General features: G+C 40.2%; 1 protein-coding gene and 1 long non-coding RNA gene across 2 annotated transcripts; both read left to right on the forward strand.

The window, feature by feature from the left end:
- Positions 1 to 4,502: 4,502 nt before the first annotated feature.
- Positions 4,503 to 8,143, forward strand: LOC146305819 (uncharacterized). The gene is made up of 3 exons (XR_014769116.1): positions 4,503 to 4,609; positions 5,082 to 5,179; positions 5,635 to 8,143. It is a non-coding gene; the product is annotated as an uncharacterized LOC146305819 (long non-coding RNA).
- Positions 8,144 to 8,154: 11 nt separating this feature from the next.
- Positions 8,155 to 9,540, forward strand: LOC146305820 (permeability factor 2-like). The gene is made up of 3 exons (XM_084712713.1): positions 8,155 to 8,556; positions 8,714 to 8,822; positions 8,953 to 9,540. Exons 1-3 carry the CDS (start codon positions 8,493 to 8,495, stop codon positions 9,035 to 9,037), a joined length of 258 nt encoding a protein of 85 aa, XP_084568839.1. The 5' UTR covers positions 8,155 to 8,492; the 3' UTR covers positions 9,038 to 9,540.
- The last annotated feature ends 6,213 nt before the right edge of the window (positions 9,541 to 15,753 follow it).

Raw genomic sequence — 15,753 nt, forward strand, 5'->3', positions numbered from 1 at the left:
TCCTTTAATTAGTTGGTCATGATTATGATCATAATAAAACACAGGACAAAGATTTTAGGCAAATAAAATAACTTAACATTTGCAATTTTATCAACAAACTCAATTTGCAAACATGAAATCTGCACAAAATTATTACTGGAGAACCGAGCACTGAGAAATGTTTTAAACTTACATTAAATCTTTCATTACACACAATTGTTTGTGAAAAATAAAGTCAATAGTGCAAATTTAAAAAAGTACAAATAACTAAAGAAAAGCAAAAAGTACTATTTGCTCTCATTCACGACCCCCAAACCCCCAAAGCCCTCCTGTGTCCAAGAAATTATTCCCTGAGGTCCCCTTTTGGGCCCTTTCCCCATGTTGAGAACTACAGATTTATAGGTTTTTGTTCAGAAATATGCTTACATTACATACATGCTTACATTTTTCCCTTTTATTGCACTTTTTCTCTGACTTACTAACTAAATTCTTTCAGCTTGCAGTAATTTTGTCGGCAGCTGTAAAATAACTCCAAACGGCGGCCCTTTTCCTCTCTGACATCATACAGCCAGCAGCGCGGTGCTGAGTCATGTAACTGCACGCCAGCAACAACTCACAGCATAGCGGGGAGGAGGGGGAGGAGCAAAATGAGCATGAGCGAAGTGAGAGGAGCGGTGTTTGTACAACGTTGGTATCGATACCATCGATATATAAGATCGATCCGCCCACCACTAGCATGTACCCACAGCTTCTCTGAGTCAGACCAGAGTCAAACTAACTTTACAGTCACTATCCAAGTTTCTAAGAGGTGTGCCAGGCTTTGACGCAAATTTGACCCGATGGCCAAAAATAAGCTTACATTGTGAAAGAACTGGCTGTAAAACAGACAGTAGCATAACAAACACAATCCCTGCAAAATGACTCATTCCTCCATCAGGATTTCATTAGCTTGGCTGGCTAAAGTTTCTAGTGCACTTGCTCTATGCGCTGCACGACACAGAAGCATATGCAGAATATCAGAATAATGTTATACCCGAAGTTGGCTGCATCTGCTGCTTAACAGCTTTCTTAGTGATGAACACGCCCACCTTCAACACTGCATCCAGTTCTTCTTCATACATCCATGTTGCCATATTAGGGAGCAGTGCAAGCCTCCCCAAGCCAACCAAATAAATTTCAGTTTTATATGAAGCACTTCAAATGCTTGTCCCAGACTTAAATCTAAAGTAAACACGAAAATTAGCTCCCTGGTTTAGCTATAGAAGTTAACGGCTAAATTCCTCCAGGTGCTGATCGCAGCCATTCTACATAATGCTTCTACCACTCCATTTCAAATACACACTGAGTCTATTTCTAACAGATGCCGCATCAATTAGCACAGAGCAAGTCGAATGGGCAGGGAGTCAGACACCAAAAGACAAGGAGAATCCGGTTAATCTTCAAAATAATAAACCATCCCGTGCAGACTCGCGATCATAACTGACAGAAAAGAAACTGTTTACCCTGCTTATCCACAGTAGAAGGACAAAGAGTAAGGAAAGAGGACCTAATCAATGAATTCTGAGCAATTAAAGATAATCAGGCTGGCAACACGTTTTGCTGCTGAAATGCTTCTGAAACACCGCTGGTGAGGCTTGCAGCTGTGCAGAGGACGGATCAGACCCGTGGCGCAGACGTGCTGTGCTTGGTATAGAAGCAAGGAGATCCTCATGGAGATCCTCTCAGTGAAAGTCACATGGATTTGTTATTTCTTCTGCTTTAATCCAAATTTTTGATATTCGGTCGTTAGTAGAAAAGTCATTTGGGTTGTTCCTGCTGTTCTGTTCTGCTTTCCTCCAACAATCACAGTTATCACAAGTGATAATTCCCATCATGTCCCTTAGCTGACATCTGTGCTCAAGTTGCCACACACACACACACACACACACACACACACACACACACACACACACACACACACACACACACAAACATTACACATACTGACAGCTGTTAAACAAGGCTTCCTTTCTCTTACACTCTTGTAACATTTACTAGGAAATCTTTTCTTCTTGATGCATATCAGGTTGCAAAACTCACAGTCTGTCAGACTGCTTTTGTATAAACTTGCGGGTCAAAGGAATGTGGTGGGTGTAAATCTGACGTAAGTTCACAGTTCACATGAGGTGAAAAGGAGGGCAGCACAGTAGTGGAGGGTGATATCATAAAATTTGGTTTCAATTCAATTCCCAGTCATACCAGTGTGCCACACACATAGGTTAGTGTTAGCAAACATGTTGTCCATTCAGTCCATTGAGAGTTGTTTGCCTGGAACATAAGCCAAAAATGTTTTCTAGTTTCCACTCGGTCTGGCAAACAGCTGCCCAGAGCCGGGGAGCTCTGCAAAATAGAGTTGGTAGTTGCTGTGATGCCAGCTGATTTTCTGGCTGGGGAGGAGCTCAGAGTGTATGTTTCTAACTTTCTGTTCCCCTCCAACAAGCGAGTGTTGAGATACTGAGCTTGTATGCAGGCTTTTTAAAAAAGTCTCTTTATGTTCAGTACTTTTTCTATCTTCACACTGAATCTTCGCTTCACTTGTTTTTAAATGTAGTTTCTCTCCTCTGTCAGTGTTTTTTTTACTGCCAGGTGTCTGTTTTATTACACACAGCGGATGTCTGTCGGTCTGTGCTCGCTCACGATTACCTCCATAAACTGTGTGCTGTACTGTGTGCATAAAGCGTGTGCTGCTCGTCTGGTGGGAGGGGCTCAGGACACAGAGAATAAAACCTAACTCAGACAAGACTCAAACATCAACCGTTTTTAGGCTTTCTACTTAATACACTTTTGAATGAAATAGGAAATAACAAATTTGAAACACAAAACGATGACACACAATCCCCTTGAAATGGCTCAGAGCTCCCCGAGGTTCTTCAACGTCTGGCAACTGTTAAACTGGTTCTTGCCTTTATGATTGTGGCCATTTGAATACAGCCCATCATTGCCATCTCATAGTATACTGGGGGCAAAGCTTACCAAATAAATTTAAATTTTCTATGAATCATTTCTAAATTAAATGCAGAAATTAGCCCCCTGGATTAGCTATTGTAGATAGCTGCACAGAGATCTCAAGGAAAGTCACACACATTTGTTATTACTGCTATTACTACTTAAAAGGTCTAATGTTCAGTTGTTAGTGATCATCATTGTGAGAGAAAAGCAGAACAAACAGCAGCAACAACTCAAATAACCTTTCTACAATACGGGTGAACACGTAAATGCTTGAATATCCATGCTTTTTTTCTTCTGAAGTGAAGCGATAGTTCCCATTATGTCTCCTTGCTGACATCTGCGCTGAGTTGCAACATAATCTGTCCCACTTCCACACAAACACTGCTCGACAGCTGTTCAACAACCTCCTTCTCCTTTCCTCTCTGCAGATGCCGTTCACCTAATTGTCTGGAAATCTTTAGGTTGTCGCAAGTGTTGTTGCAAAACCTGAAATTTCAGTGTTTCCTCTATCTGCAGGGCTGCGCTTGAGCAAAAACCTGCAGGCCAAATGACTGTGATGGGTGTTAGTTTGGCGTAAGCTCACAGTTCACATGATGATTTGGTATCAATCCAATTCCCAGTCACAGCAAGCCAAGACTCACCAATATCAATCTCAATACTAGGGTTGGAGAAAATATTTGATACTTAAATGCACTGCGGATGTGGAAGACTCACAAAATCAATTTTCTAAATGCAAAGTAACATAAAATGGCAGAACTCAGCTGCAAGGGCAATGAAGCACCGGGACAGTTTACAGAGCGCGAGTTATAATCATTTCAAAACAGTCAAAACAGTGGTTGCAATCATATTTTGATTTAGTGTCTAAATAGATGAATATGAAGTGCATAGTGAATACTTTTTTACCATCACCCAGAGGTGGTAATACTTTAACAGAGACAAGCAGCAATCAGCTGTTCAGTCTGTTCACCTCAAATGCCCTGTGTCTGCTCTGCATCATGGACAGCGTTGACTCACAGTGCAGCAGAGAAACTGATGGAGACATAATGCTAATAAAAGCAGAGCACTCGGTTTTATCACTCTCATACAGGCAGGAGACTGTAGGATGCTTTCAAATGGTGTAATTCTTTAACTAATTTTCTATTCATTGAATCCAGAATATATTCTAGATCAAATCAGACAAAGATTTCCACCCCTACATGTACATAATTTTTACTTCGAAACTAGGTGCCTTCTTGAGTTTTAGTGAGGTTAACTGAGTGGTGGCACCTGTAGATGGATAAAATCCAACTGACACACCCTTAGCTTAAAATTTTGATGCATTGAGAATCGTTTTATCGTTGCATTGTGCTGATCTAAATTGGAATCGAATTGTGAGGTACCAAGAGATTCCCACCCCTAATCAATACTGAACTGTTTTGTTTGCCAGTAATGGGATGAGGGAAAGCAAGAATTTGGAGGCTAGTCTAGGATAGAAAAAGGAGATAAGTTGGTTTTTTTGTGTGGGCAAGTGTTTCTTTCTATTAATATTGTTTCATGTGTCCGAGAGTGATGGACACAACGTTCCACCGCAGCAATGGTGGCGCCGCAAGATGGTGGAACGCACAAAGCAGTCACCAGATTCGTCTTCTATCAGCTTATATTAGTATGTTCTACCAACATCACTCAGATTTTATTGCCTTTCTGTGTCATCTGTTTGGTTATTGTTGGAACAGTGGAAAGAGGAGCCGAGATATTTTTGATGAGTTTCATTTAGTCTCTGTCGAGTTTGAATGAAGTGCAGCAGATAATATAAATTATAATTATTTGATTCCCCAAATAATTCTTCATTGAAATCTTGTCCCTGTGTATTTTTGTAAGCTTCTATCTATTTTATCCTGTTATTGTAATGCACATAGACTGACAAAGAAAAAAGAAAAAAAAAATATGCTGGCCTGGAAACCGTTGCAGCTGGTTATTGTTAAATATAATCTACCAAATTAATATCAACAAGAGCATTCTTTGGCAGGTTGCATTAATTTGGTATATTGCATATATTTCATAATTGCTCAAAATATTATTGCAACTTCCATTGTAGGTTAAATGTGCCATGAACTATAATTTGTCATTTCGTACAGAGTCTGATGATGATAACAACCAGGCCCTCATCAGGCTGAGGGCTGAATATGATTCATCTGTTTACAGGAAAGCAGCACACTGCCAAAAGAGCCCTGGAGTAAGTTGCTGAATTGTCATGAAGTGCATAATACTATAATTTGTAACAGCTTTTGCTTTCAACAAAATCCCTTACATATAGCTCAACACCTTGCCTTCATTTAGTATTCAAGGTTGTTATGAATATGCAAATAGTTCCTTTCCTCTCCACACACGCTAACTCCCACCCCTAAGTAGCTGCACCTGGCTTCTTCTCTGTTTTGCTAGCTATTATAGCTACATCTGGTTTCTCCTGTGGGATGGGCATCGCAGCTAATGATATGTATAGTGCCACCTCTCAATTAACGGGATTTGTTCCTAATGCTTATGAGTTTTATGACTGAATCCGTTTTTTCGAGACTGCCCTTGCTTATTGCAGTTTCAAAGCAAGACATGCTCAGATGTGATGTTTACTGCTTGTTTTGTTCCTGGTAAACGTGATTTTCACGTGGGTGGTGGGGGTCTTTCATTCTGCAGGGTTACAGTCAGGAGCAGGGAGCTGTTTTGACAGTCTGTCTGTCCTTCTCCACACCTGACAGAGTGGAGGCATCTCAATCTCATCAACCTCCTCCGTTGGCTCAATGAAGACTCCTGTGGTCCACCTCCAGGGCCTTGAAGAGCAAACTCCCCCTGCAGGGGCTCTTGGGATGGGGTAATGACTGGCTGTCCAATGCACAGGTAGCCACCATCCCCCACAGTGAAATACCCTGGAGGAGGGTACAGAGCCTCTTCATAGATCGTGCTGTTCTTGAGCAGGCAGGTGTCATGCACAGATCCGGGGTATCTCTCAAAGGTGTTGAGAAACCAGTCCTTCCCATCACATAGCCTAGATGTAGATTTATTGATGTGAAGAGCTTGTTGTTTATGAAGTCCTCAGTAGTGGATCCAGAAGGGGTCTTGACATGAATATGGCACCTGTCAATGGCACCTACACACGCCAGAAAGACAGGGCTGTTGGCCAGCTGCTGGAAGTCCTGTCCAGTCTCTCTAAGCTCTGGAGCAGCAGGCAGTTTGATGATCTCATGCCTGAAAGTAGAAGTCTTCTCAACTCCCCTGTGGACCAGCCTGCAGAGAGTGGCTCTGCTCGAGGCTACGGTGGGAGGGACTAAGACGTGAGGAGAGGAATTGGCCTTTCACTAAGCCCAACCTCCAAACAGCAACTGTCCAATCATAGTTTAGCCACTGGTGGCTATGGCTATCAAGCTTTCCATTTCTCTACATGTTGAAGTGGTGTGCATGTGACCCTGAGAAGAGCAATACTCTGCGTCTCATGAGTCTGGTCATAGTCATGGTCTTTTTGTCGTCTCTCTAAAACGTGAAACACAAAAGCACACGTGGTGAATGCATTAAATTTTGCCTTCATGTGCTCTAACATAAGCTGTGCATATTAACACATCAGGCTAACTAATGCTAGCTTACTAGCTGCAGTAACTTCACCTCCAGCCAAACTTGTTCAAAACCACTGCATCTGCATTTGTTATGTTGGGGTTTGAGGAGGAGGATGTGGGCCGGTGCAGAATCAAAGTGGGTCAACGACAATGCACCTCACTCTGGCTCACTGTCTCAGGTCTGAGCTGGGTTATCTTAACTGTAATCCCAGCTCTCTTCTGCAATCGCAGTCCAGCTGGTTTGGCTGGGTGACCCATCTCAATGCGAGTCCCTGCACTTCCTTCAATTTCCTCACAGGACATTAGCCAGGAGCAGCCTTAAATCCCAGCTGGGTTATCATGGCTTACTGTCCCCGCTCTCTTCCTGTCCTGTCCACCTGGTGGTGCATTCAGCTGGTCTGAATAGCTCTTATTGCTGAGTTTGTCTCTAATCCTGTACTAATGCATTGCAGTTCAGGGCTCACATGTATGTTGCCAGAGTTACTTTGTGGATCACAATACACAGTATTATGTATTTCTTCTCATGCTCTTTGTCCAAGCATTGTACTTCCCCACCTTGCAGCTGTTAGTAATCATTAATCAAAACAGTGCCAGACCTACCGCCAGTTCCAATGGAGAAAGACCAAACACAATGGACAAAGGAGGGATTTTAAAAACCTTCCTGTGTTTCAGATGTCTGTGGACATGCCTTGTCATGCAAATCAATATAATCCGCTGTAAATTCAGTGCCCCCTACAGTGAAGATTTAGGCTAAAACATTCTATAAATTATGTCATTCAAGTCAGCTTGGTATGTTGGGGCTTTAAAGATTACACCAGACAAGCAGAATGCCCAGACAGCACGCATACGTCTGGCCAACGTCAGCTTCAGATCGTGCATCGGCATTCTACTCCCAAAGTCTGTAAATGCATCTGAGAAGCATCGGCCCATAGTACGGACATGGTTTGCCAGAGGGCAGTTTTATGCGCTCTATTTCAAAATCAGCAATAGATCAGCTGTGGATCAGCCTTTTTTTTTAGGCGATCTTTTTAAGAGAGCCAGCCAGAAAGAGATGTCTCATCGTCAACCCACTTTGATTATACACCAGCCTACATCTTCCTCCCCAAAATCCTCACATAATAAATCCCAATGTAACCACTGATGGGGATAAACCATGAGTTTCGCAAATGCAGTGGTATCAAACCCAAGTTTGGCTGGAGCTAACATTACTGCAGATCCTAAGCTAGTTAGCTGACAATGCTAATGTTCACAGCTTATGCTGGAGCAGAAGAAGATAAAGTTTAATCCATTCCTAACATGTTTGCTTTGGTGTTTTATGTTTTTTGAAATACAACAGAAAAGATTCCAGCCTCCAAACGACAATGCTTAACAGTCAGAAGGTACAAAGTTATGGTTGTTAATCTATGACTGTATTATTGCTGTTCGGAGGAAAGGCTTAGCGAAGGATCAAAATTGGCCAGTCACTCAATAATAGTTAAAATTAGATACATGTATGTATTATTAAAATAACCATGTATAGCAGAAAAATGCACTATACACAAGAAACCAGGGGATGATTTCACAGATCTACAAATGATGAAATAAAAGCTCTGCAGTAAGACATTGCAGAAGTGGGTTCAATTCATAGCAATCTGCAGCATCGAGAAGCAATACCACCCTCAAAGGCAAGCATGTCACAGCATGAGAAACCCAACACACAGGAAGTCTTTAAAAGGAAGTGAGAGTGTCAGCTTAAGGGTATTCCAAGGAAAAGTGGTAAGACTGGTCTTTCTATTTTTTTTGAATCACTTCTCAGGAACTTGTTTTCACCAAACTGTGAGTGTATAAAAAGGAGGCACAGAGCACATGGGGCTGCACACTTTACAAAGCAGCAAGATTCTTCAAACCTCAAGAAGAAGCAAAAGATACCAAGATTACATTTACTAATTTCTACCATTCAAGACAAGAATGAATTCTGCAGTCCAGTGCATCATTCTTTTGGCCTGCTTTGCCATTTGCTCTTCAGCAACAAGTGAGTGTGCTAATTTATTGAATTGTGGAAAGATTTTCTGCTGTATTTCTGCACATATGAGGCTTTAAAAGAACTTAGCATTTAACAGCAACTTAACATAGAAGGAAACCATATGACTGTTCCATAGTTTATTTACACTGTTGTCTTATTTTTCCAGTCATTCCAAATTGCCAGTGTGCATCAACAATAGAAGGTGTACATCCATCTGAAATCGCTGATGTCAGCGACTACCCTCCTCGTCCATACTGCAGGAGACATGAAGTTATGTAAGTACCTACGGTAATATGATGAAAAATAACTATTTTCATTGTTGACTATTGTTGATTTTCCAATGATAGTGATGTGGAAGTGTTGTTTATACTTATTTTACATTAAAGCTTTCTCTTTCTCCTACAGTGTCACACTGAAAGATAAGACCACACACTGTCTCAACCCTGAGCAACCACTGACTAAAAAAATCCTGAAAAGAAAACAAATGTAAGTCCAAAGACATTATTTACATGGTGTGCTTTGATTTATACTTGTTTATCATGGCTTGAAGTACTTAGATAAGCTTGCCAAATAAAAAAAAGTCACAAGTCTTCTGTAAGCAGTCCTGTTGCAGCTTCAAAGTACAACACTCTGCACATCAGTGTTTTATCACTGTTTGTCTAGATCTATTTTGCATGCAATTTACATGAATAATGCGTATGAATAAAGGTGTATTTTTTAAATGAAATAATGTAGGACCTAATATTACCCAAATCCAACCAAACTGACATTAATATGATATCAATAGGACTGTGGATTGGGCAGAATCTGGAAATATCTCTGGAACCCCTGTATCATGATACAGGGGTTCCAGTTCAATATTGCAATATACTGTGATGCTGTAAGCAAAGCGATCTAATCTAATAATCTACAAAGAATATATAATCGCATCATCTAGTAATCAAATAATGTAAAAATCTTATTTTAGGAAACATGTCAGATAAAGACCACACAACCATACGCATAAAGTCCCCGTAACATCTAACATCACCGCACTGCTTATTGTGCAATTTGAGCAAAGGACAAAGTGCTCACTGCATCCTGTCTCAGTTCACATCAGGACATTAGAGTGGAAAAGTCTGAAGACAGATTAAAACACTGACACAAATGTTTGCATGTAAACTATCAATTACTATCAACAGCTGCTTTTAATGCTGGGACACTCGACATTTATTGTGTTACTTTGAAGATATTACAATATAATATAAATTTGGCGATGAAAGCAATGCTTTAGTACATGAAAAGCAGCATATATGGTTTGGAAGGATCAAATTTCGACTTCTGGTATAGAGTTCACTCTTAAGGACAGTTTTATTGGCTGCTGGGCTGTTTTTGATCTGCCGTTTAGCCTTGTCACACAAACATAATAACCCTGGCATGTATGAAAGCCAGAGGATGTTACATGTAATTTAAAAAGTCCTGTAACTGTTTGAGTAGAGGCAGCTGATACAGGAGGAAAATAGCAGTTTTTAAGACATATTGAACCACCACATCGCTTAATCCAACATTTAATGCATTTTCTCTTGCACAGTTTCTGTTTGTGTAGAGGTTCCTAACCTAGGAGCTGGGAGAATTGGAACCATAAAAAAAACATACATACAACATAAACTGCTACACATAGTTTATTTTGTTCATTTGTTTTTTTCAGACATTATTCTAATTTGTTTGTACTACCAGATAATCTTATTCTTCAAGATTCTAAAGATAAAATAAAGAAAAAGATTCCAGTTCGATGAGCCTAAAATTTAACCGCTGTCTTCGAGGATTGAAAATTCAGAGGTTGAACATGATTTGTTTTCTTTGCAGGATGATGGAGAAGATGAAGGCCATCAGGACAAAAGCAGCCGCAGTGGCAGCCATGCTGCCAGCCACAGTGGCAGCCACACCGCCAGCCACAAAAGTGTCAACATCATCATAATGTACTTTTCTGGTGTTTGTCATCGGTACATTTCAAATGAGTTCAATTTACAAGAGGAAAGATCAGCACACTCTCCCAAAGTAAGGGTATGACTGGTGTAGCTCCTGCTTCAGAGCCTCGCACCTCGGTTATTAAAATGACAGCAAAAACCCTTAAGTATTTAATAATCCAACAGCCATAACTGAATGTTGGTACATTTAGGTGGCAGTTTGTGAAGCCAAGGAAGTGTATTTTACCCAGAATATCCACCTGGATGGACAGGGTGCACTTAAGAGGTTTCAGTTTGGTGGGATGGGAAACTCTCCTCTCACTTTGTGATGTACATACGCTGACGACACTTGTGTATTTTCCCCCTAAAATGCTGCCTTAAGATTACGTCCATGGTTACTGAAGCGTTTCTACTGTGACTTTGTTTGTGTCCACACTACTGTGCTCTTACTCAGTACATCTTATAGCATGTTATAACTGTCACCATTCAAACTTTCTGTTAAAAAGCAGTGTTTGTGATGTGATCCAAGCTGGCAGATAAATGTGAAGGTCAGTAATGATGGTGAATCTGAATTGTGAGTTTTATGGTTGATATGATAATGCATCACTTGTTTGTTTAATTTGAAGGATTTATTTCTATTTTTATGACAACCAACTTTGTATTTATGTGTATATATATCCTACTATATGTGAATTGTGTTTTTTAAGGCTGAAATCATGGTGTATAATACCAACTCTTGCCATGTGGCATTGTTGATGAAGAGCTGCAAAACTGAAATAAATCTTAAGATGGTGAAAAATTGACATCTTGGCATTTGATTATGACTAAATACACAGTTTCCAGTTCGAAGTGGCCAGAGAATTTTTTTTCTGTCACCTTCATCCTCTAGAGAGCTGTATTGCTATCAGTATTTCCTATATTTCATGGTAATTGTGCGCATTTTATAATATTTCACCCTGACAGATGACCCAGGTGTCTGTTTGACCCTTATATGTGATATGTGAAAAGTATAACAATTTACTTACTGACACAGACAATACAATTTATATGTATTAACATGATTAATACATTTAATTTCAACTTGATGTTTTGGCAAAAATTGCGGTCAAAACACTCGAGTCAGATGTGCAGAACACACATGTAGTAGCGAGGCAATGGCCAAATTTCCGGTCTAAAAAAGTGTGAAGATGCATACTAGTAAATGGAACTTTACCTACCTCAACCTTTAAGAACCATTATTACGTTCTCTTAACTAGATTAAAAAAAAAAAAAAAAAAAAAAAAATGCTGGCTCTGTTCATTTCAGTTCCCTGGAAGAATTTCAGTTCTGTAGACAATTTTCCACATACCTTGGTTAATGTTGCCCATGGGATTGAACTTGGCCATGACTTTTTTCTCCTCTTGTTTCCTTTTAAGGTAAAAGAGAAATATAACTATCGCAGTCTAACCTGAAACAACAATTGTATTTGTGGTCTGAAATAACTGACTTGACCTTTTGTGTTTTATAATCATAGTGAGTAAATGTTTGTAAAACAAAGTGTGGCGTGGATGGGTTTAAAAATTCATTTGGAAATGGTTAGTACTGACTTCATCTGTTTTGCTGCCAATGGCCAAGAGCTTCTTTAACATGACTCCTGTATTAGAGCAATGGGTGGGTGGATGGTGGTGCTGGAGTGGGTGTGGATGAGAGACCCAATTTGAAAACTTTTGTCCCCAGTCCATATTTTCCAGTCCACAATTGATTTTAAAACTAAAGGTTGGGGGCCAAAAGTAAACAAAAATAACACTGCTTTCTGACTGGAAGTGATGCAAATGTAAATAAGCAAACATCATTTTTTTCCGATGAAGATGTACCGACCTGCTCTACGCATCAGCGAACAGGCTAAGTGACATGTCACTTGCTTGAAACTGCTAGACCTATTTTAGCAAAGATTCACACACTTGCTTCACCTCAAACTTATATTTATTAATCAAATCTGACACAAACATTCTTGTTTCCCCTTCAGCCAGCAGCATAAGGATATCCTCAAAAATGGACATTTTTGGAAAGAAATGGGGACTTAATTAGAGTTACAAGTAAACTGTATATCTTAATTTGACTCAAGGAAATTACGTTAGTTATGAATCATTACACAACAGTGGCCGATATCCAGCTGCCGACCCAGGCCTGAGTGAAATGGCGCTTGCAGACACTTCTCTGGTGTCTGTTGCGATCTGCTTTCCTCTCTTCTCCTCCGCTCTGCCTCAATAAAAAGTCTGTCCAGTTGGACAACCCCCCCTGTCTGTGAAGATCATCAGTCATCCAGGTCATAGCATTTTTCTACACATTCCTGGAGTGTGGGTGGGTCTTTAACAGAGTCATATCAGGTCAAAACAGTTTGCTTAAAGAACACAGCTCAAAAACAGACTAAAAGTAAGCAAAGCGATTAAAATAATGACTATAATCACTGGAACCCAGGTTAAAGTGAAAAAAAACACAAAGTAAAATTTTAAAAAACGTGCAAATTAAACAGATAAATATGGCATGCATATGTATTTCTGACCCTGTCACACTCACACCACTTCCTAACTGGAGGCAATGTGAAGGATCAAGCAAGCGAACAGCAAATTGTTTCAGTTTTTCTGAATGAGGACATCCTAACCTGCTCCGATGTGTCACCTGCTTGTACACTCGCTTGCCCTGGGTCTGTTTCAGTGAAGTTTCATGCACCTCCAACCTATTTTATCTAGTTAAAATTGATCTGACATCCTTGATGTTTCCCCTCATCAAAGCAGCTGAAAAGGAGGATGAGAGACTGATTAACAAGGCTGAGAAGAAGCAGCACTTTGGATGAGATCCACAGCAGCCTTTTTATTGGAATATCCTCAAAAAGGACAAGGTTTGGAAGGAACAAAGGGAACTTTTGGGAGTTACAAGAAAGTAAACTTTCCTTCAACTATATAGAAACAAAGCTGATCTAAGAAAATTATGTTACTTTGAATAAATAACTCAGACACTTAATTTACTCAACTACAGAGGGAGAAATGCAGCGCCGCTGCAACATCGCTCATATGTACAGCTGTTCGCTTGCATCACTTCTAGTTGCTCACTGTCAACTGCAGCAAACCAGCTCAGTTTGGTTGTTTCATAACTTTCGATTTTGAGTGCAAAACTTTCACCAAAAAATCTGTGAATGCTTTTATTACATAATCTTGGCAAATGACCATGGTATAAGCGGGATAATCAACCGGTAGGTGTGCATTAAATGGTTTATCGTTTCATGGAGGCTTTGCGCTGGCTGGTTCTTCACCTCTGTGTTGTGCATTCAAACCATTTAACACACACCTACTTGATGATTATCTGTTACATAACTCAGACTCTTAACTTACTCATTTGCTGAGGGAGAAAACGTCAGTGGCGCCACCGCTGTGACGTTGCTCGAAGTATCTGGACAATTTTTCGTGCTCTATCTTCAAGAGTTCGCTCGCTCACTGTATGGATGGACCACTGCAGCCTACCAAACAGTCAGTGAGCAAACTAACATGATTTTCTGAGGTCAGCCTTGTTTCCATGTAGGTGGGGGACAGTTGACATACTTGGTCCCCATTTTTCTTCCATAAGCCATCCTTCTAGAGGATATACTTATCTTTATACAAGATGTGCCGCTTCTCAGCCTCTTGTATTAGTCTCTCGTCGACTATGTTGCTGGGATGTTAATAGTTTGGTAAGTATTTGGTCATTAACCAAAATACTGGGCAAACATTTAGATCAGAATTTAGATCAGATGATGCTGTTTAATGGAAAATTATTACAGTTCACCCTGAAGGAGAGATGAATGTACCAAATGTCATGGCAATCAATCCAGTAGTTGTTGAGATGTTTCAGTCTGGACCAAAGTGGTATGCCTACAGACTGACTGAAATCCATACTTGTCAAGTCTGCAAACGTCGCGTCAGCATCACATTCATGTGTCCAAGTCGCACTGAAGCTATACAGGTCCCATCTTGTCTGGACATTTCAAAGCATCCTGCAGCAAATGAGTAGCCAAACTTTCTGTTCGCTGCGCAGTTTTTCTTCAATATGTGTGAATATTCCTGATATATTTTTCAGCAGCATGATGCATATGATTGTGACATAAACACAGCACTGTGTGTGCCCGGTGAATGTGAATGAACAAAAGAGAGAAAGGAAAAATGAGAGTGCCGGTGGCTGCAGACAGATGTAAGCAGCCTAGAGCCACAGGAGAGTTCAGCCATGAAGCTGTTTATGTTTGTTTGGCAGTAAATATACAGTGAAGGTTACAAATTGCCCCTAAATAAACACTGCACAGGAAGTTGAAGATGCTTCCCAGCTATTGAGTGAAGTGAAGGACGAGTTGGTGGGACAAACCGGAGCAGAGTGAGCTGCTCTATGACTCTGGAGGACACTCTGCTCCACCTAGGTTACAAAATGAGCATTAAAATTACTATTCAGTGGCGTTTTACTGGACATCAACCATACGTTTGTATACGTGGGGTCGAAAAAATTGATCTGAAGTCTAAATAATGGCTGAAAATAATACAATGTTGTACTCTGGGGATGCTGCATCTTTGTTTGTTTCTTTGTTACACACAGTACACATACTTTGTTAGTGTACTTTGACACAATTATCCGTACTTTAGTCTACTTACATTTTCAAAACAAGCTTCTTACTTTACTTTTCATGTGTCTGAAGGAATTTGTGATTATTTTTATTTTGCATTGTTTGTGTTGTGACAGACATCCGGGGGGGGGGGGGGGGGGGGGGTGTAAAAGACTGAAAAAGACATGTCTAGACAAAAAAAGAAGTAACAAAAAAACCACATAAGATGAAAAACAACGTAACAAGACAAAAAGTTCTCAGTTCCAGTGAGAAAGATGTAGAAGTATCCGTGCTTCTACGTGAGTAAATAATGTGTGTACTGTTGCCACCTCTGCTGACACAGTGGAAACTGCACTGCAAAAATGCTGATAAAACATATCTGCTTGTTTTAGGCTTCTATACAGCCCCCACATCCCTTCATATGCTTACTTTTCTTTGGCCATTAATCAAAACAAATAACAGTAACATTTTACTGACTGACACAAACAACCAAGTAAATTCAGAAGACAACTGCTATTTCTATTTTTGGGCCGCGGCCAGGATTCAGTTGCCGTCTTCCATCTCTGAACAGTTAAGAGCAAAACAAACTGGAAAAGGTACTTTTCAAATCACATTGTCATTATACATTATTACATTTGTAATTCAGATTTTAAAATCCCA

This window comes from Lutjanus erythropterus, chromosome 23, assembly GCF_056507025.1.
Source record: "Lutjanus erythropterus isolate fLutEry1 chromosome 23, fLutEry1.hap2, whole genome shotgun sequence".
NCBI lineage: Eukaryota > Metazoa > Chordata > Actinopteri > Lutjaniformes > Lutjanidae > Lutjanus > Lutjanus erythropterus.

Excerpts from the sequence above, each read along its gene's own strand:
- LOC146305820 (XM_084712713.1), top strand. The coding sequence starts at position 8,493 with ATGAATTCTGCAGTCCAGTGCATCATTCTTTTGGCCTGCTTTGCCATT. Across the intron at positions 8,557-8,713 it reads CATTTGCTCTTCAGCAACAA|TCATTCCAAATTGCCAGTGT; the intron begins GTGAGTGTGCTA and ends TTATTTTTCCAG. Across the intron at positions 8,823-8,952 it reads TGCAGGAGACATGAAGTTAT|TGTCACACTGAAAGATAAGA; the intron begins GTAAGTACCTAC and ends TTTCTCCTACAG.